The sequence below is a fragment of the Notothenia rossii genome (assembly GCF_949606895.1).
Source record: "Notothenia rossii genome assembly, chromosome: 3".
In the NCBI taxonomy this organism is placed as follows: domain Eukaryota; kingdom Metazoa; phylum Chordata; class Actinopteri; order Perciformes; family Nototheniidae; genus Notothenia; species Notothenia rossii.
This window is the reverse complement of record NC_136901.1, coordinates 39092374-39113025: the sequence shown is the minus strand read 5'-3', so window position 1 is coordinate 39113025 and position 20652 is coordinate 39092374. Positions and strand designations below refer to the sequence as shown.

Genomic DNA, 20652 nt, shown 5'->3' with positions numbered 1-20652 from the left:
GTAGTGTCTCTACTTTAAAGAGTCCTCTCCTGCTGATGTTCAGGTGTATATCAGTATGTAGTGTCTCTACTTTAAAGAGTCCTCTCCTGCTGATGTTCAGGTGCATATCAGTACGTAGTGTATCTACTTTAAAGAGTCCTCTCCTGCTGATGCTCAGGTGCATATCAGTATGTAGTGTATCTACTTTAAAGAGTCCTCTCCTGCTGATGTTCAGGTGTATATCAGTATGTAGTGTCTCTACTTTAAAGAGTCCTCTCCTGCTGATGTTCAGGTGTATATCAGTATGGAGGGTCTTTACTTTAAAGAGTCCTCTCCTGCTGATGCTCAGGTGCATATCAGTATGTAGTGTATCTACTTTAAAGAGTCCTCTCCTGTTGGTGTTCAGGTGTATATCAGTATGTTGTGTCTTTACTTTAAAGAGTCCTCTCCTGCTGATGTTCAGGTGTATATCAGTATGTAGTGTCTCTACTTTAAAGAGTCCTCTCCTGCTGATGTTCAGGTCTATATAAGTATGTAGTGTCTCTACTTTAAAGAGTCCTCTCCTGCTGGTGTTCAGCTGTATATCAGTATGTAGTGTCTCTACTTTAAAGAGTCCTCTCCTGCTGATGTTCAGGTGTATATCAGTATGTAGTGTCTCTACTTTAAAGAGTCCTCTCCTGCTGATGTTCAGGTGTATATCAGTATGTAGTGTCTCTACTTTAAAGAGTCCTCTCCTGCTGATGTTCAGGTGTACATCAGTATGTAGTGTCTCTACTTTAAAGAGTCCTCTCCTGCTGATGTTCAGGTGTTTATCAGTATGTAGTGTCTCTACTTTAAAGAGTCCTCTCCTGCTGATGTTCAGGTGTATATCAGTATGTAGTGTCTCTACTTTAAAGAGTCCTCTCCTGCTGATGTTCAGGTGCATATCAGTACGTAGTGTCTCTACTTTAAAGAGTCCTCTCCTGCTGGTGTCCAGGTGTATATCAGTATGTAGTGTCTCTACTTTAAAGAGTCCTCTCCTGCTGATGTTCAGGAGTATATCAGTATGTAGTGTCTCTACTTTAAAGAGTCCTCTCCTGCTGATGTTCAGGTGTATATTAGTATGAAGTGTCTCTACTTTAAAGATTCCTCTCCTGCTGATGTTCAGGTGTATATCAGTATGTAGTGTCTCTACTTTAAAGAGTCCTCTCCTGCTGATGTTCAGGTGTATGTCAGTATGTAGTGTGACTACTTTAAAGAGTCCTCTCCTGCTGATGTTCAGGTGCATATCAGTACGTAGTGTCTCTACTTTAAAGAGTCCTCTCCTGCTGATGTTCAGGTGTATATCAGTATGTAGTGTCTCTACTTTAAAGAGTACTCTCCTGCTGATGTTCAGGTGTATATCAGTATGTAGTGTCTCTACTTTAAAGAGTCCTCTCCTGCTGATGTTCAGGTGTATATCAGTATGGAGTGTCTCTACTTTAAAGAGTCCTCTCCTGCTGATGCTCAGGTGTATATCAGTATATAGTGTCTCTACTTTAAAGAGTCCTCTCCTGCTGATGTTCAGGTGTATATCAGTATGTAGTGCATCTACTTTAAAGAGTCCTCTCCTGCTGATGTTCAGGTGTATATCAGTATGTAGTGTCTCTACTTTAAAGAGTCCTCTCCTGCTGATGTTCAGGTGTATATCAGTATGGAGGGTCTTTACTTTAAAGAGTCCTCTCTTGCTGATGCTCAGGTGCATATCAGTATGTAGTGTATCTACTTTAAAGAGTCCTCTCCTGTTGGTGTTCAGGTGTATATCAGTATGTTGTGTCTTTACTTTAAAGAGTCCTCTCCTGCTAATGTTCAGGTGTATATCAGTATGTAGTGTCTCTACTTTAAAGAGTCCTCTCCTGCTGATGTTCAGGTCTATATCAGTATGTAGTGTCTCTACTTTAAAGAGTCCTCTCCTGCTGGTGTTCAGGTGTATATCAGTATGTAGTGTCTCTACTTTAAAGAGTCCTCTCCTGCTGATGTTCAGGTGTATATCAGTATGTAGTGTCTCTACTTTAAAGAGTCCTCTCCTGCTGATGTTCAGGTGTATATCAGTATGTAGTGTCTCTACTTTAAAGAGTCCTCTCCTGCTGATGTTCAGGTGCATATCAGTATGTAGTGTCTCTACTTTAAAGAGTCCTCTCCTGCTGATGTTCAGGTGTTTATCAGTATGTAGTGTCTCTACTTTAAAGAGTCCTCTCCTGCTGATGTTCAGGTGTATATCAGTATGTAGTGTCTCTACTTTAAAGAGTCCTCTCCTGCTGATGTTCAGGTGTATATCATTATATAGTGTCTCTACTTTAAAGAGTCCTCTCCTGCTGATGTTCAGGTGTATATCAGTATGTAATAATTATGTTGGTTGTTGTTTGTGGAAGCTCTAGTGAATGAGCCCCATTAACTGAGTTTTCAACATCACTTTAAATGGAAGATCCCCATAGGCCCCGCTGATACTGATTCCGGCGATCGGCCCCAAAATTCCCGATCGGAGCATCCCTAAAAATCTTGATTGAGTAGTGAAGTTGTTTTGTTTTCGGGTTATTTCAACGTACTCTGACAAAAACTAATTCAGAGTACTTTGTAAATATGTTTTCTTTCCCTGTTGTTGTAACGGTAAAATCATTTGTTTTGTATTTGCTTACTGACATAAGTTACAGGAGAAATGTTGAAGCCTATTGTTACCTGATTTACCTCTAAACATAAGGGTCACAATTCTGTTTAACTTTGAAATGTTTGACAGGAAGTGCTTTTATTTTGAAGTGAAAGGAAGTCCCCCGCTCTGTGTTTTTCCGGTTTGTTGATATTGAAATGAATACGAGATGTTGAGATGTCGTGCATGTTTCCACCTCAACTACCGTTCTTTATGTAAACTGCTGCATTAATGTAAAATCTTCAGTTTGGACTAGAACTGCTTTGTCCATTATTCTAAGCTTCCACTACACAACAGCTGTTAAAGGTTGATGATGCACAATGCTGCAAGTACTCGATTATCTGTACATGTCCTATTGCAAAGGCCTATTCTAATATATTCGCACTATAATCTCAGTATTAGATTGTAAAACAGATGCAATATCAGTCAAATGTTTACAAAAAAGTTGTTTCCAGATATGAAACAAGTTACTGGAGTAGCTTTGATAGAATGTAATGAATATATTTCTAAAAAAAATTCCACTAGATTAACAATAAAACATGGTGTAACTGAGACGTCTGGAAAAGCCTGATCAACCCAGACATCTGGAAGTCTTTTGACCTGAAAATTACCAATTAAACGATCAGCCGAATGAATTTAGGAAGCAGAAATCTAATTTCCTGGCTGGATAATTATTAAATCAGCTGGTTTAATTGAAACTTATGAACCTTAGCTGATGTATCACGGTCCTTTTATATTACGCGAGACAGAGAAAATCTCTTTAAAATCCAGGGATCTTTCCACCTGTTAGCCACCTATTGACTACATGTCTCCTTTTTCTTTATCTCTAGTCTCCTCAGTCCTTCATCCTCTGTCTATTTGTCCTGCTATCTGTCTGTTTAGCTCTCACACTGCCAATCCCCAGTGAGCATGAATAAATAAGAGCGTTTGGTCTGAAACATCCAAAGCCATCCGTCAGACACTAAGCAGTGACTCTGGGGCTAAACACCACTTCCTGTCTGGCTGTCATGCATTCGCTCACTTCCTGTTGGATCGTCTGCTTTTATTCAACTCACGCAAGTGACATTTTGTTAACCCGCAGTCATGTGCAGAAAACACGCAACATTCAAACAAGCATTGCCGCACCACAGAGGCAAGAGACGATGATACATGGATCATAATGTCTCTTTACTATGGAACTGGCTTCAGTGCAATCCTGCTTGCTGTTATCGTAGAGGAAGTGGAATCTGATGGTTTCTCGTGTGACACAAACATTACTTTACAACGTTTTTAATTCAATTAATTCCTCTTTAATGTGTTCTCACATACAACTTAAAGCCAGAGTAGGAACTTCTGCACATCCTTGCCTCTACGACCAGAAAACAAACACTGTCTTTCTCCTAAATGGTAAATGGACTGTACTTATATAGCGCTTCATCCAGTCTTTAAGACCCCTCAAAGCCCTTTACATACTACATGTCATTCCCCCATTCACACCCATTCATACAGAGCAGTGTACCTTACTTAACATTCACACACTGTTGGCCATCGGGAGCAACTCAGGATTAAGTATCTTGCCCAAGGATACATCGATATGTTGACTGCATGGGCTGGGATCGAATCCACAACCTTCTGGTTGAAATACGACCACAGTTGCCCTGAATGATGCCAATCCTTCGGCCAACGTGTCGAAAACAACGACTCTGATTTTACAGGTTCAATGGTCAATACTGATACATTGGTTTCTCATGTGACAGAAACATTACTTTACCACGTTTTTAAGTCAAGTAATTCCTTTTTAATGTGTTCTCACATACAACTTAAAGCCAGAGTATGAACATCTGAACATCCTAGCCTCTACGATCAGACAATAAACACTGTCTTTCTCCTGAATGACGCCCATCTTTTAGCCGGCAGCTCACTTTCTAAATGCAAAAACGGCGGTTCACGGATGATGAATGATGAAGACGATGTGATAAGGTCAAAAGCTCGACACAAAGAGAAAATGAGGACCTTGAAAAGGAGATTGCTTTGTCAAATGCTCGTTCTATGATTGAACTGTCAACCATTAGAAAGTCCTAAAAGTGCTCCAAACCATGACGATCTACAGGTCTGCAAACCCAGATGAAAGCCATGTAACACAGTTCAAAAGCAACGGGGAAAGGAAGAAAGTTGACTCTGGTTCAAGAGACAAACAAATCGAAATGTGGGATATTGTTTGCTCTTCTATATCCTGGGTCCTCAAACACTTCATGGTCATTACAGGGTGATAAATGACCTCTATGGTGACAGTGGAAAAATGAATTTGAGAAATCAATGAAAAACAAGGACTCGTGCGTGTGCCACCTTCAGAGCAAAGTGACTAACACACCTGCTTCTACGTCTACTGTGAATGTTGAATACCTTTTGGTCAACCCAGACATCTGGAAGTCTTTTGACCTGCAAATTACAAAGCCAAATTAATTTAGGAGGAATTTACTGGCTGGAGAATTATGAAATCAGCTGATTTAATTGAAACTCATGGCGAATGTATCATGGTCATTTTATGTTATACGAGATCCAGGGTCATTTTGAAACTATGTTGACTACTTTTTGGTACCTTAAATAACAAGTGTTTTCCTTCTGTGTTCGAGCAAATTAGCGGTGCATTCAAATAGCTTACCCAGCCATGGATGCTTGACACGATGTGGAGACAATAGGATTTGCAGCAGTCCCTCCCCATGTCAGATTCCTGGTGGACGGAGGCGTTTCAGGTGAACTGAGGGGATTAGCTCGCCTGAAGCTACAGCGCATGAATGGCTTTCTGTGTTTCTGCTAAAATCCACAATGTGCTGTCTGCATTCAGAAGTGCATTCACGAAATGCCTCTCCCTTTCTTTTGACTTTTGCAAGCTCTTCACCTGCCAGTCTGCAAGCCTCATTATGCACTGATAGAGAATTAGTAATAATTGGAGCATGATTGTCAATAGAAACTGGATGTTTGCTGGGAATTGCCAGATAAAGTCTAAATGTTTACCCGTGTGATTTTACATTATTCTGCAAAAAGCACAAGCTGTCTGTCTCACTGTTGTTTTCACAGATTAAATATATTTAGCTAGCTTTGTTTGCCTGCCTGTCCTTGCAACGTCCCGAGACGCTTGTGTTTCCGTTTACAACTATGACGGCGTGTGGCGCAGTGGACTAGTGTGTTGGTGTGGATCAGGGGGTCACAGGTTCAAACCCCACTATAGTCAGCGTGTCCCTCAGACACTTCACCCCACATTGCTCCATTTTTTTTTTTGAGTATGTACTGTAAGTTGCTTTGGATAAAAGCGTCTAACAAGTAAAATGTAATGACGTTGTTTATGCATAAAATAAACACTTGGTGATAGTATTTTGTCTCTCTGGGGTTAAATCATGCTCATTTTTACAATTATGATCAGAAATAAACAGTTATTTTTAAAGGATTAAGATGCCTGGGATTTCTAAAACACCAAAAATAATGGCACCAACGTGTGTGCCCTTACCAAATAGACATTTAATGGAATAAATGCCCCTAAAAATGAAGCAAACGTTGGAAAGATAGACACGGAAACAATAAACACACACATTGTTTTACCCCCGTCAGTCTCTAAGCCGTTCACATCTTCACTGGCTGTATGTTTCAGGCATTCATGAAAACTGCGGTAACGAGAAATGCACGAGGAAGTGGGAGGAAGAGAGCACCGTCACAAAATGTTCTCACATCCTTCATTCATTATTCTCTCATTCTGCATTTCCACAGACTTGATGTTCTCCTTTCTCCTCATCTCTTCTTCCTGGCAGCAGGGATGATAGAGAGAGGGAGAGTGGCGAGTTACCATGGCAACAGTGTGCTGTCTGCAAAGCTATATACCTGTTCGCTGGGTTTCCAGAGAAAGAAGTGTGAGAGGAAAGGCATGAGTCTTGTAAAGAGTTCTCTCCTGCTGATGTTCAGGTGTATATCAGTATGTCGTGTCTCTACTTTAAAGAGTCCTCTCATGTTGATGTTCAGGTGTATATCAGTATGTAGTGTCTCTACTTTAAAGAGTCCTCTCATGTTGATGTTCAGGTGTATATCAGTATGTAGTGTCTCTACTTGAAAGAGTCCTCTCCTGTTGATGTTCAGGTATATATCAGTATGTAGTGTCTCTACTTTAAAGAGTCCTCTCCTGCTGATGTTCAGATGTATATCAGTATGTAGTGTCTCTACTTTAAAGAGTCCTCTCCTGCTGATGTTCAGGTGTATATTAGTATGTAGTGTCTCTACTTTAAAGAGTCCTCTCCTGCTGATGTTCAGGTGTATATCAGTATGTAGTGTCTCTACTTTAAAGAGTCCTCTCATGCTGATGTTCAGGTGTATATCAGTATGTAGTGTCTCTACTTTAAAGAGTTCTCTCCTGCTGATGTTCAGGTGTATATCAGTATGAAGTGTCTCTACTTTAAAGAGTCCTCTCCTGCTGATGTTCAGGTGTATATCAGTATGTAGTGTCTCTACTTTAAAGAGTCCTCTCCTGCTGATGTTCAGGTGTATATCAGTATGTAGTGTCTCTACTTTAAAGAGTCATCTCCTGCTGATGTTCAGGTGTATATCAGTATGTAGTGTCTCTACTTTAAAGAGTCATCTCCAGCAGATGTTCAGGTGTATATCAGTATGTAGTGTCTCTACTTTAAAGAGTCCTCTCCTGCTGATATTCAGGTGTATATCAGTATGTAGTGTCTCTACTTTAAAGAGTCCTCTCCTGCTGATGTTCAGGTGTATATCAGTATGTAGTGTCTCTACATTAAAGAGTCCTCTCCTGCTGATGTGCAGGTGTATATCAGTATGTAGTATCTCTACTTTAAAGAGTCCTCTCCTGCTGATGTTCAGGTGTATATCAGTATGTAGTGTCTCTACTTTAAAGAGTCCTCTCCTGCTGATGTTCAGTTGTATATCAGTATGTAGTGTCTCTACTTTAAAGAGTCCTCTCCTGCTGATGTTCAGATGTATATCAGTATGTAGTGTCTCCACTTTAAAGAGTCCTCTCCTGCTGATGTTCAGGTGTATATCGGTATGTAGTGTCTCCACTTTAAAGAGTCCTCTCCTGCTGATGTTCAGGTGTATATCAGTATGTAGTGTCTCTACTTTAAAGAGTCCTCTCCAGCAGATGTTCAGGTGTATATCAGTATGTAGTGTCTCTACTTTAAAGAGTCCTCTCCTGCTGATGTTCAGGTGTATATCAGTATGTAGTGTCTCTACTTTAAAGAGTCCTCTCCTGCTGATGTTCAGGTGTATATCAGTATGTAGTGTCTCTACTTTAAAGAGTCCTCTCCTGCTGATGTTCAGGTGTATATCAGTATGTAGTGTCTCTACTTTAAAGAGTCCTCTCCAGCTGATGTTCAGGTGTATATCGGTATGTAGTGTCTCTACTTTAAAGAGTCCTCTCCTGCTGGTCCTCAGGTGTATATCAGTATGTAGTGTCTCTACTTTAAAGAGTCCTCTCCTGCTGATGTTCAGGTGTATATCAGTATGTAGTGTCTCTACTTTAAAGAGTCCTCTCCTGCTGATGTTCAGGTGTATATCAGTATGTAGTGTCTCTACTTTAAAGAGTCCTCTCCTGCTGATGTTCAGGTGTATATCAGTATGTAGTGTCTCTACTTTAAAGAGTCCTCTCCTGCTGATGTTCAGGTGTATATCAGTATGTAGTGTCTCTACTTTAAAGAGTCCTCTCCAGCTGATGTTCAGGTTTATATCGGTATGTAGTGTCTCTACTTTAAAGAGTCCTCTCCTGCTGATGCTCAGGTGTATATCAGTATGTAGTGTCTCTACTTTAAAGAGTCCTCTCCAGATGATGTTCAGGTGTATATCGGTATGTAGTGTCTCTACTTTAAAGAGTCCTCTCCTGCTGATGTTCAGGTGTATATCAGTATGTAGTGTCTCTACTTTAAAGAGTCCTCTCCTGCTGATGCTCAGGTGTATATCAGTATGTAGTGTCTCTACTTTAAAGAGTCCTCTCCAGATGATGTTCAGGTGTATATCGGTATGTAGTGTCTCTACTTTAAAGAGTCCTCTCCTGCTGATGTTCAGGTGTATATCAGTATGTAGTGTCTCTACTTTAAAGAGTCCTCTCCAGCTGATGTTCAGGTGTATATCAGTATGTAGTGTCTCTACTTTAAAGAGTCCTCTCCTGCTGATGTTCAGGTGTATATCAGTATGTAGTGTCTCTACTTTAAAGAGTCCTCTCCTGCTGATGTTCAGGTGTATATCGGTATGTAGTGTCTCCACTTTAAAGAGTCCTCTCCTGCTGATGTTCAGGTGTATATCAGTATGTAGTGTCTCTACTTTAAAGAGTCCTCTCCTGCTGATGTTCAGGTGTATATCAGTATGTAGTGTCTCTACTTTAAAGAGTCCTCTCCTGCTGATGTTCAGGTGTATATCAGTATGTAGTGTCTCTACTTTAAAGAGTTCTCTCCTGCTGATGTTCAGGTGTATATCAGTATGAAGTGTCTCTACTTTAAAGAGTCCTCTCCTGCTGATGTTCAGGTGTATATCAGTATGTAGTGTCTCTACTTTAAAGAGTCCTCTCCTGCTGATGTTCAGGTGTATATCAGTATGTAGTGTCTCTACTTTAAAGAGTCATCTCCTGCTGATGTTCAGGTGTATATCAGTATGTAGTGTCTCTACTTTAAAGAGTCCTCTCCAGCAGATGTTCAGGTGTATATCAGTATGTAGTGTCTCTACTTTAAAGAGTCCTCTCCTGCTGATATTCAGGTGTATATCAGTATGTAGTGTCTCTACTTTAAAGAGTCCTCTCCTGCTGATGTTCAGGTGTATATCAGTATGTAGTGTCTCTACTTTAAAGAGTCCTCTCCTGCTGATGTGCAGGTGTATATCAGTATGTAGTATCTCTACTTTAAAGAGTCCTCTCCTGCTGATGTTCAGGTGTATATCAGTATGTAGTGTCTCTACTTTAAAGAGTCCTCTCCTGCTGATGTTCAGTTGTATATCAGTATGTAGTGTCTCTACTTTAAAGAGTCCTCTCCTGCTGATGTTCAGGTGTATATCAGTATGTAGTGTCTCTACTTTAAAGAGTCCTCTCCTGCTGATGTTCAGGTGTATATCAGTATGTAGTGTCTCTACTTTAAAGAGTCCTCTCCTGCTGATGTTCAGGTGTATATCAGTATGTAGTGTCTCTACTTTAAAGAGTCCTCTCCAGCTGATATTCAGGTGTATATCGGTATGTAGTGTCTCTACTTTAAAGAGTCCTCTCCTGCTGGTCCTCAGGTGTATATCAGTATGTAGTGTCTCTACTTTAAAGAGTCCTCTCCTGCTGATGTTCAGGTGTATATCAGTATGTAGTGTCTCTACTTTAAAGAGTCCTCTCCTGCTGATGTTCAGGTGTATATCAGTATGTAGTGTCTCTACTTTAAAGAGTCCTCTCCAGCTGATGTTCAGGTTTATATCGGTATGTAGTGTCTCTACTTTAAAGAGTCCTCTCCTGCTGATGCTCAGGTGTATATCAGTATGTAGTGTCTCTACTTTAAAGAGTCCTCTCCAGATGATGTTCAGGTGTATATCGGTATGTAGTGTCTCTACTTTAAAGAGTCCTCTCCTGCTGATGTTCAGGTGTATATCAGTATGTAGTGTCTCTACTTTAAAGAGTCCTCTCCTGCTGATGCTCAGGTGTATATCAGTATGTAGTGTCTCTACTTTAAAGAGTCCTCTCCAGATGATGTTCAGGTGTATATCGGTATGTAGTGTCTCTACTTTAAAGAGTCCTCTCCTGCTGATGTTCAGGTGTATATCAGTATGTAGTGTCTCTACTTTAAAGAGTCCTCTCCAGCTGATGTTCAGGTGTATATCAGTATGTAGTGTCTCTACTTTAAAGAGTCCTCTCCTGCTGATGTTCAGGTGTATATCAGTATGTAGTGTCTCTACTTTAAAGAGTCCTCTCCTGCTGATGTTCAGGTGTATATCGGTATGTAGTGTCTCCACTTTAAAGAGTCCTCTCCTGCTGATGTTCAGGTGTATATCAGTATGTAGTGTCTCTACTTTAAAGAGTCCTCTCCTGCTGATGTTCAGGTGTATATCAGTATGTAGTGTCTCTACTTTAAAGAGTCCTCTCCTGCTGATGTTCAGGTGTATATCAGTGTGTAGTGTCTCTACTTTAAAGAGTCCTCTCCTGCTGATGTTCAGGTGTATATCAGTATGTAGTGTCTCTACTTTAAAGAGTCCTCTCCTGCTGATGTTCAGGTGTATATCAGTATGTAGTGTCACTACTTTAAAGAGTCCTCTCCTGCTGATGTTTAGGTGTATATCAGTATGTAGTGTCTCTACTTTAAAGAGTCCTCTCCTGCTTGTTAACTGGCTACTTGTGGTACAATGTGGTTGTAAGAGGCCTCACACAACTCAAGTTTCACTTCTCAAATGGTTAATTATAAACCAAGGAGGTCTTAGGATTTGTTTACCTAAATAGAGAATACAAGTGTTGTCCTCAAACTACTCTCCTCTAAATCTCTCTGGGTTCCTTTATCCTTCTCAATCCTTTATGGCTCTCCCTCCCTCTCAGAAGGAGGTGAGTTCCCACCAAGTGCAGCGCCACAGGCATGCATCATTATACCTGACCTTCTACTCCACCACACAGTGGGAGACAAGGGGGAGACGGACAGGGAGGGAGATATTTAACCATAGATGCAAACGCGTGAGAAGGAGGGGAGAGGCACCGAGTGACGAAGCAGTTGCTATGCCAAAAACACACACACACACACACACACACACACACACACACACACACACACACACACACACACACACACACACACACACACACACACACACACACACACACACACACACACACACACACACACACACACACACACACACACACACACACACACACACACACACACACGTAAACAAAGAGGAGGTTTGGATGAGACGAGTGGAAGCAGGAGTGTCAAAATGACGCTGCCGAGGACGACCGCAGCATACTAACAGGTCTGACAGCACACACACACACACACACACACACACACACACACACACACACACACACACACACACACACACACACACACACACACACACACACACACACACACACACACACACACACACACACACACCCAAAGCAAAGCAAAGCAAAGCAATGCTGACTGCAGAGATGAGTGAGGGCAATACTGAATGTGATCAGTCAAATCTTGTTTTTGCAACATTTTCTCCCTTAAAGCTTGGTGTCACGTGTGTGTGAGTGTGTGTGTGTGTGTGTGTGTGTGTGTGTGTGTGTGTGTGTGTGTGTGTGTGTGTGTGTGTGTGTGTGTGTGTGTGTGTGTGTGTGTGTGTGTGTGTGTGTGTGTGTGTGTGTGTGTGTTTGTGTGTGTGTGTGTGTTTCAATTGCACGTCTAGATATCATCCAATTGAACCTGTGAGGGAAGACTTCTGGCATTCATTTTCAAATTGTTTCAGCAACAAAAGGGTCAAAACTGATTTTTAATAATAATCAAATAATAATAATGTTAATAATAAATTTACAAAACGTGTGAATCTATTGAGAATTGTTATTCATTTAGTTAATTCTCTTTAAGTAAAAAAAAAGGAGATGATATAATATTAAAGTTTCTGAATTAGCAGCCAATGCACTGGTGTGATCGAAAATTGAAATTAATTGTTTGGTTCCTTTCAGTCTAATTTCCCACTCCTCTCACTTCAACAAGTGTCACAGGAAGGACCAAACCATTAGAGAATAACACAGAAGGTGTGAATAATATTAAGTGTGTGGAAAAAAGTCAGCCATGTTTTCCTTTTACAACAACAAACCAATGACGGCAATAAAAATGCATTTCATCCAGTATCCATATACAGCTGATCGATTGAGCATTACTGTTAATCATCCTCAACAAGACAGCACATAAGAATCCTGTTCTTTGAATGGATGATTACTACGAACCCTTTTAAATACAGCAAACCCTTCTACTACATTCTCAGGATCAGACTGGTCAACAAGATTAAATATTCATGAAGTCCTCAAAATACCGTAGCCGTGCCAGTCCAAAGACTTCAAAGGCAAGAATTACGAAGTATTATGCTATCCAAAGTTATTCTGTCCTGAATCTTCTACTACCTTCATCACTTTGGATCTATAGAAACATCCTGCAGGCTTGTTTGTAAGAAACATAGCGGTGGAAACTGTAAAATAGGCTTTTCACAATACATCCATCAACTCAAAGAACAGGTAGCCTCACAACGGCAACTTCTAAATGTGCCCTTCAACGCAAACAAAACCAAGGTCTTCTTTGAGGTGATGTTGACAATTCGTTTTGGGAAGAGAATGATTTTCAGCTTCAATCTAAATGAAGTGTCGCCCAATGTGATCCCCAACTCTGATAAAAGTCCCTGCAGTCAACCTGTCGACTTGTCCTTGGGCAAGATACTAAACCCCAAGTTGCTTCAATGGCGACTTCTGTGTATTTCATTGTCACTGAGCAGCTAGTATAACAGCCTCTGCCTCCCTATGAATGTGTGTTTATGGATGAATACTAACTCACTTTAGTTTCAGCGTAAACCTGCTCAAGAACTTCTCGGTTCTTCGCAACACACATTCGTTAAGGCTCAACACACATTCATTGACTGGTGGGGTCCGCTATGCACACAATTATCCAAGCTACATATAACTTCACCCACCCACAGGTCTCTAAGACAGAGAAAACTATTCAGAACCCTGAACCCTAAGCCCAACCCTAAACTCCAAACCTAAGCCCAACCCTAAACTCCAAACCTAAACCCAACCCTAAACTCCAAACCTAAGCCCAACCCTAAACCCAACCCTAAACTCCAACCCTACATTCCAACCCTAAACCCAACCCTAAGCCCAACCCTACACTCCAACCCTAAGCCCAACCCTAAACTCCAAACCTAAGCCCAACCCTAAACCCAACCCTAAATTCCAACCCTACATTCCAACCCTAAACCCAACCCTAAGCCCAACCCTACACTCCAACCCTAAGCCCAACCCTAAACTCCAACCCTAAGCCCAACCCTAAACTCCAAACCTAAGCCCAACCCTAAGCCCAACCCTAAGCCCAACCCTAAACTCCAACCCTAAGCCCAACCCTAATCCCAACCCTAAACCCAACCCTAAACTCCAACCCTAACCCAACCCTAAACTCCAACCCTAATCCCAACCCTAAACCCAACCCTAAACCCAACCCTAAACCCAACCCTAAACTCCAACCCTAATCCCAACCCTAAACCCAACCCTAAACCCAACCCTAAACTCCAACCCTAAACCCAACCCTAAACTCCAACCCTAATCCCAACCCTAATCACAACCCTAATCCCAACCCTAAACCCAACCCTAATCCCAACCCTAAACCCAACCCTAAACCCAACCCTAAACTCCAACCCTAAACCCAACCCTAAACTCCAACCCTAATCCCAAACCTAAGCCCAACCCTAAACTCCAACCCTCAACTCTAACCCTGAACTTCAACCCTAAGCTCCGACCGTAAACCCAACCCTAAATTCTAACCCTAACCCTGAACCCCTACACTAACCTTAACCCACTTTAGTTTTAGCGCACCTGTGACGTCGAGCGCTATGAACTGCCCCGGCGTCCGCCTCCCCGGCGGCCAGCGTGGTTTGTCAGCGACGGGAGGCCCCGTGATGGCGGAGGTGTTGCTGCTCCAACCCGGCGGGGGGCGATCCGAGCCGCAGGGCGACGGAGACGGAGAGGGAGACGGGTCGGTGACGGACCTCAGTCCAAACACCGAGGAGGAGGTCTCATCGTCGTAGAGCTGTTTGGTCGCCGGCTAGAAGACGAGGAAGAAGAGAAATCCTTTACTCAAGTAGAAGTACAGATACTCATGTTTAAAAATACAAAAAGTAGAAGTACTGACTAAATGTCTTTACTGAAGTAAAATTAAAGACTTTGAAATGTACTTCAGTAAAAAGTACCCATAACTAGCAGCTGTTTTAAAGAGTACCTGACCTCCATTTATATTAATAGAACAATAATGTCATTGTTAGCTAATGAATGTTTCCATGGTGACCAACGGCAACATGACAACGTTTTCATTGGTCCCTCTTCTTTAGAGAAGACCAGGAAATGATGGATACACGGATCGTGTTCAAACCAATAGGCACGCAATGACTCTAAATAATAATGATCACGCCACCAAACACACATTCAAACTAAAGGAACCAGCCTGTTTGGAAAATGTAAGAAGTAGAAAGTACAGGTATTTTTGTTCCATATGTAAGAAGTAGAAAGTACAGGTATTTGTGTTCAACATGTAAGAAGTAGAAAGTACAGGTATTTGTGTTCAAAATGTAAGAAGTAGAAAGTACAGGTATTTGGGTTCAACATGTAAGAAGTAGAAAGTACAGGTATTTGTGTTCAAAATGTAAGAAGTAGAAATTACAGGTATTTGTGTTCAACATGTAAGAAGTAAAGGTAAAAAGTCGTCAGAAAAATAAGTAGTGGAGTAAAGTACTGATACCAGAAAAATGTACATACGTACAGTAACAAAGTATTTGTACTCCACTACTTCCCACCTCTGCGAGGAAGAGATGGAGTGTGTGAGCAACCTTCTCTCAGACTGGCTTAAACCTGCAGTAATGGATTAGTTTGCTGCCCCTCGGGGTCAGTGCAACAAGCTGCAAACGTATCACCGGGATAAACACCTTATTAACAAGAGATGGGGAGTGTGTTAGCAAACAGTCGCCTGTTGAATCCAGCAGATACAGAGAGACATGAGATTCATTTGAGGGTGAGTTTTTCTAGACGTTGAGGAAACACGAGTGAACACAACAAACTTTTGATTTTAATTGAGGAGGTGTTCTTAAATATCTTATTTTGATGACACTATTCTTATCCTGTAAAAGTCATATTTTACTGTTTTACTGTACCGAAAAAAAAGTAATTGGCTCATAGTAAAACAACTTGTTTTATGTGTGCTTAATAGTTCCCAAAAAGGGTGTCTAATTGATTGATTGATACATTTTTATTTCGAACAAGTAAAATTACAAAAACAAAACAAATGCAGTGCATAATAATGTAAAACAAATCAAAACAAAAAATTACAAAACAAAAAATGACATTTACAACAACAACAACAGCTTTAGCAACATAAACAATGCCACATCTAATGTTCGAAAAGAAGTGAGAAGAAGCATCATTTATTTAATCTCACCCCCTTGTCCCTAAATGAATTATTTATAATTTGTAATCTGCAATAATTATCATTTGTATGCTTTATTATTGATAATCAACTCAATGCAACTTATACCTGGTCAAAGAAACAGACAATCATTTATTTCTATTTCTTCTTTTCTAAATATTCTTTATATGGATTGAAAAATATTCATTGTTTTTTTCACAATTAATTTTCACACAAAAACACATTATTTCTGTTTTCTTCTTCGTCCTAAAAAAAGGGACATTTTGTAATGAAATCTTGTTGAATCTCTCGTCCCAAACTTCTCTAAAAGTTTATTGTTTTATTACACATTAGACAAGAGGGATGTCTTCCCTTTAGAAAGGTGTTGTTGGGTCTAGCAAAAAAAAAAGACTAAATGAACTCCAGATTCAATTAAAGCTGGAATCAATAGACAAGTTTACGCGCCAAAACACGGGTAGCGCCATAACCCTACACAAATGCACTTCATTTCCGCCGGAAGTCTTTTGCACAGCGTCTGTCGGTGTAAACCGATGTAAACAGTCAGACGGGCACTGGTGTAAACACAGCGATTTCGATGCTAACAGTGATGCTAGCTTGGGAACACGATTCTACTTCTTTGACTGGAGATGGCGTTACTCTCCCCCACCCGAATTCAGTGCAAAACTGGGAGGATAACATGACGACGTGGCCCAGCATAAAACCAAAATAAACTGCCTTATTTAGGTCATGCCCACAGGAGCCAACAGTTGTCTGTTGTTTACATAATGCACAATTTACATGATCTCTTTATGCTGTGCAATATATCATATGTGCCTGTACTGTTTGAGTGAAAATAAAGTTTGATGTAATTTCATTTCATTATTGCACTGTTATTGCATTATTGCATTTCATATGTTCCTTAGAGTGCTACAATTTCTTTTAACACAGTTCATCATTCATATTAAGCTCATACTGTACATAAATAACACTGAATTAATTAATTGTTGAGAGGAAACTAAAGAAATGGCTTCAACAAGAAAGATCACATGTTTAATCCTAACAGGTATTACAAATTAAAATATAAAAGCAGCCCACACAATTACATCACTATGAAAATATTCATATATAATATTAAAAAATACAATGCATGCAGTATTTGTTGTGTTTATCTGTATTTAATGAACAACATGGCTGGGTGCTGGGTGCTGGTTTGTGGTCGTAGCACTCTCTATCTAACCACTCGTTCAGGTGCTTTCTCGAGTGATTGCAACCAACTACCGCACACGTAGTTCCCGAACCACTTTTCTTCATGTTGTAATTGTTATATCCTCTTTGTCTCTGCGATATCAGTGCTTTGTCGGCACAACGGAGCTAGCTAGTAAAACAAACCCAGTCCGCCAAAACGGAAGTGCATTGCATCGAAGGGAGGAGTTCAGGATGTAGAGCGGAAACGGCTCAATAACTTGTGTAGGCCTATACAAGGCGAGACAGAGGTCGTCTAATCATCTACCTTCACCAGAGTGAAATGATTTGTCTTCTTTAAGCTGCTTCAATGACACTGGGAGGAAGTGAAGAGAGAAAACGGTATATGTCTCATCAACAGGAAATTGTAATCCCAGCTGGGAGGGAGCTGTCATCCATCCTTTCTTAAACCTTAGGTGTCTACCATCTCTACCAAAGAGCCTCGAAGCAAGGCATTAAAACCCACACTTCTTTAGGGCTTTTGCAACGCAGGAAACACTCTCTGATGAAATACGTGAAAAAAACAGTGTGTGTGTGCTTTAGGAACTCAAATCCAAGTTACTTAGTGGGAATGTGCCAAAGTCTAATTGAAAATAGCCAAAACAGAGAGAAATACATTTAATAAAACCTGGAAAAGTGCTTATTTTCTCCGAACAACAGTCCAAAGGTCAGAAATATTTCATTTACAATAACATAATTCAGAGCAAAGCAGCAGATCTCACATTTGAGAAGCCAGAATTGATTACTTGTGACCTTTCTGCTTGATAAAAGACCAATTGAGCATTATCGTTGACTATCCCAGCACAGAGGGAACTGTCATCCTGACTGCTTTTAAATCTAAGGTACAAATGAGGAAATGTAGCAACGCCCCCAGCCACTGGGATCCGCTGGGTTTTCGGTTGGAATCCGCTGGGTGCCATATATCTTAAGCCCTTAAAGGAGACCTATCATGCAAAATGCATTTTTGTACGTCTTTTATACATGAATATGTGTCCCCGGTGTGTCAGGGACAGAGGCTGCGCTAGACTTTTTCGCTGCCCGTCATTTTTGAAGGACAGGATCGTAAAATATTACCCATCGGTCTGTACACAACTGACGGGAGGGGGGGGGGGGGGGTGGCAGAAGAGCACGATCGTAAACTGTCAACGGGGGGGGGGGGGGGGGCCTCCTGAAATATTAGCGCCGGTGTTATGCCATGTTGTGCATGCCCACCGCACCTCGCGGGAGCGCGCCACAAACTCCCAGACATTTAAATGATTTGTACGGCATAGTTAGGTCTGGAAACGACATATGGGCATAACACCGGAGCCCTGCTGCGGGGAAACTTTGGTGCTGCTCTGAATTTGTTCTAATCCGTCAAAATGATGGACAGCTTTCAGATTTTTCCGTCATTGTCAAAAGAATTTCGTCATAGACGGAATATATTCGGTTAACGCGACCTCTGGTCAGGGAACTCACCGAATGTCAGAAAACACAACCGTCTCTCTTTTCCTCCATACCCAAATCTCTAAAAACGGGGCTGCAACGGAGCTGATCATTATTTCAATTTTTCTGATGTGAGAGAAGGGGTGCTCCGCCTATATGGGCAACTCTCCACCTATCAGGGGAATGAGAAACCCTCTCTGGAACACATCTCCATCTTCCGCTGCCCCAACAGAGCTAACAAAATAATAAAGGACAGCTCTCACCCAGGTCACAGACTGTTCTCTCTCCTGCCTTCTGGGAGAAGAGACAGGAGCTTCAAGTCACGGACAAACAGTTTCCACCCCTGGGCCGTCAGGCTGCTTAACCACCACACATAATGCAATAACCGTAACCATTCTCACACATACACATCTTTTTAAAGCACTTTATATACTATTTTTATATCAATATTTTTAACTATGTATTCCCCCGTATGATTGTTTATGTTGTCTGTTCGTGTTTTTTAGTGTTATGTGTGTGTTTGTATTTTTTGCACACCGGGACAGAGTTGCACTCTGAATCTCGTTATACTATAATGACAATAAAAGTCTTTAACTTTAACTTAAATATATATACAGAATATATTATAAATACATGTTGGCAATAATTGATTGATGAGATTTTACATTAATTTATATTAATGTTTTAATTACTTAATGACCTTTGTACTAATTCCCCTATTCTTTATCAAGTAACATTTTAGATGTGTTTAATTTATTATTGAACATATTTATTCTCGCGCAATTTGAATTAATCCAAATATTTGTTTTTATTTGCTTTTACACATTTAAAAAGAAAATATGAATATAAATGTGTATAATGACAATAAAAGGCTTTAACTTTTAACTTTAGTACATTATGCCAGGCCTGTAGGTGGCGCTGTAGTCTGCCACAAAAGCAGAATCAGTCCTTGCAAAAACAGGGCTGGAAAAGAGAAAATAGAGCGAAATGAGGTGTGGCCCTACATATATGTTTCAAATATAGCAGGATAGGTCCACTTTAAGCAAGGCATTAAAACACTTTGGGGCTCTTGCACTGCAGGAAACACTCCGGTTTAGATCCTTCCTGATGAAATAGGTGAGAGAAACCATGCGTTTGCCCTGTAGAGTCTCAAAGCTGAGTTATCTAAAAGTCTAACTGAAACCAGAGAGAAAGACATTACGTTTACAGAGGAGCAGAGTTCCAATGTGATGTGCAGTAAAAGCACTGCAGGAGTTCATCAGGATGCCATAATGACACAGTTTGGGGAAATAGTCTGCAACAAAGGAGAGAGAAGTTAACTCGCTGCAGTCTGTTTCATCCATGTGTTCAGTTTGGTTGTCAACCCTCCCGATTTTCGCGGGGGACTCCCGATTTCATTGCCCTCTCCCGGTTTCCTCCCGGGGTCATATTTCTCCCGATTTCTGACAAAATCCGATTTACTCAGGACTGATTCCACTCGGACTTTAATACAGCTACACCATTGTTTGGTTTCCATGGTAACACGTCTCTTTAGTAGCGCGCGCAACTGAACGTCTGTGAGGGTGAGGCAGAGTCACAGAAAACAGAACAAAAATCGACAACTACTCTACTCTCTGCTAACTCCTTTCCTGCTCCATCAAGGGCGGTGCTACAGGCCACAAGGCATTGCACTTAGAACTACAATAAGCATGTTAATGTTAATCTAACAGCGATCACACTAGCCCCCCCCCCCCCCCCATTTTGCATTTTGAAATGCTCCCGATTTCTGAGGTCTCAAGGTTGGCAACGACTACAAATCAGTTCAATGACGCCTCTAAACGACTCCTCTGTGTGTCAATGAGCTGCCACTTGCTATTTCTATTTCTGTTGATATGTCTGTGACACTAAATGATCTGGCATTTGTTTGTGGAAACCTGCTGAGAGTGTGGAAAAGGATGATGACTAATTCTGACAAATCTAACAGAGGGGGCGGGACAAACTGTTCAATAGGTTTTGGGATAATTCAGCGTTTGTGTTTTACATGAAAGAGATGATGACAAAGGAAAAGAGGCATAGTGTCACAACAGGAATTTAGCTGGAAGAATATTAGTGACACGGGAATTATAAATGTCAGACACATTTGACTGCTTCATTAATGTGTATTTAGCTTTTTACAGTCAAACAAAAAGCATAATACCTAGTCTACAATGCATCCTTTCTATACGAGCTTTGTCTAGAGCAGTGTCTCTC

At 40.9% G+C, this 20652-nt stretch overlaps 1 protein-coding gene across 6 annotated transcripts in view; it reads right to left on the bottom strand.

The window, feature by feature from the left end:
- Window positions 1-20652, bottom strand: part of nhsl2 (NHS-like 2) — a 172359-nt gene that overhangs the window by 22421 nt on the left and 129286 nt on the right. For all 6 annotated transcript variants that reach the window (XM_079672184.1, XM_079672186.1, XM_079672185.1 and 3 more), the window contains one exon: window positions 14178-14406. In XM_079672184.1, the coding sequence (XP_079528310.1) occupies window positions 14178-14406 (229 nt within the window). The remainder of the gene's footprint in view (window positions 1-14177; window positions 14407-20652) is intronic.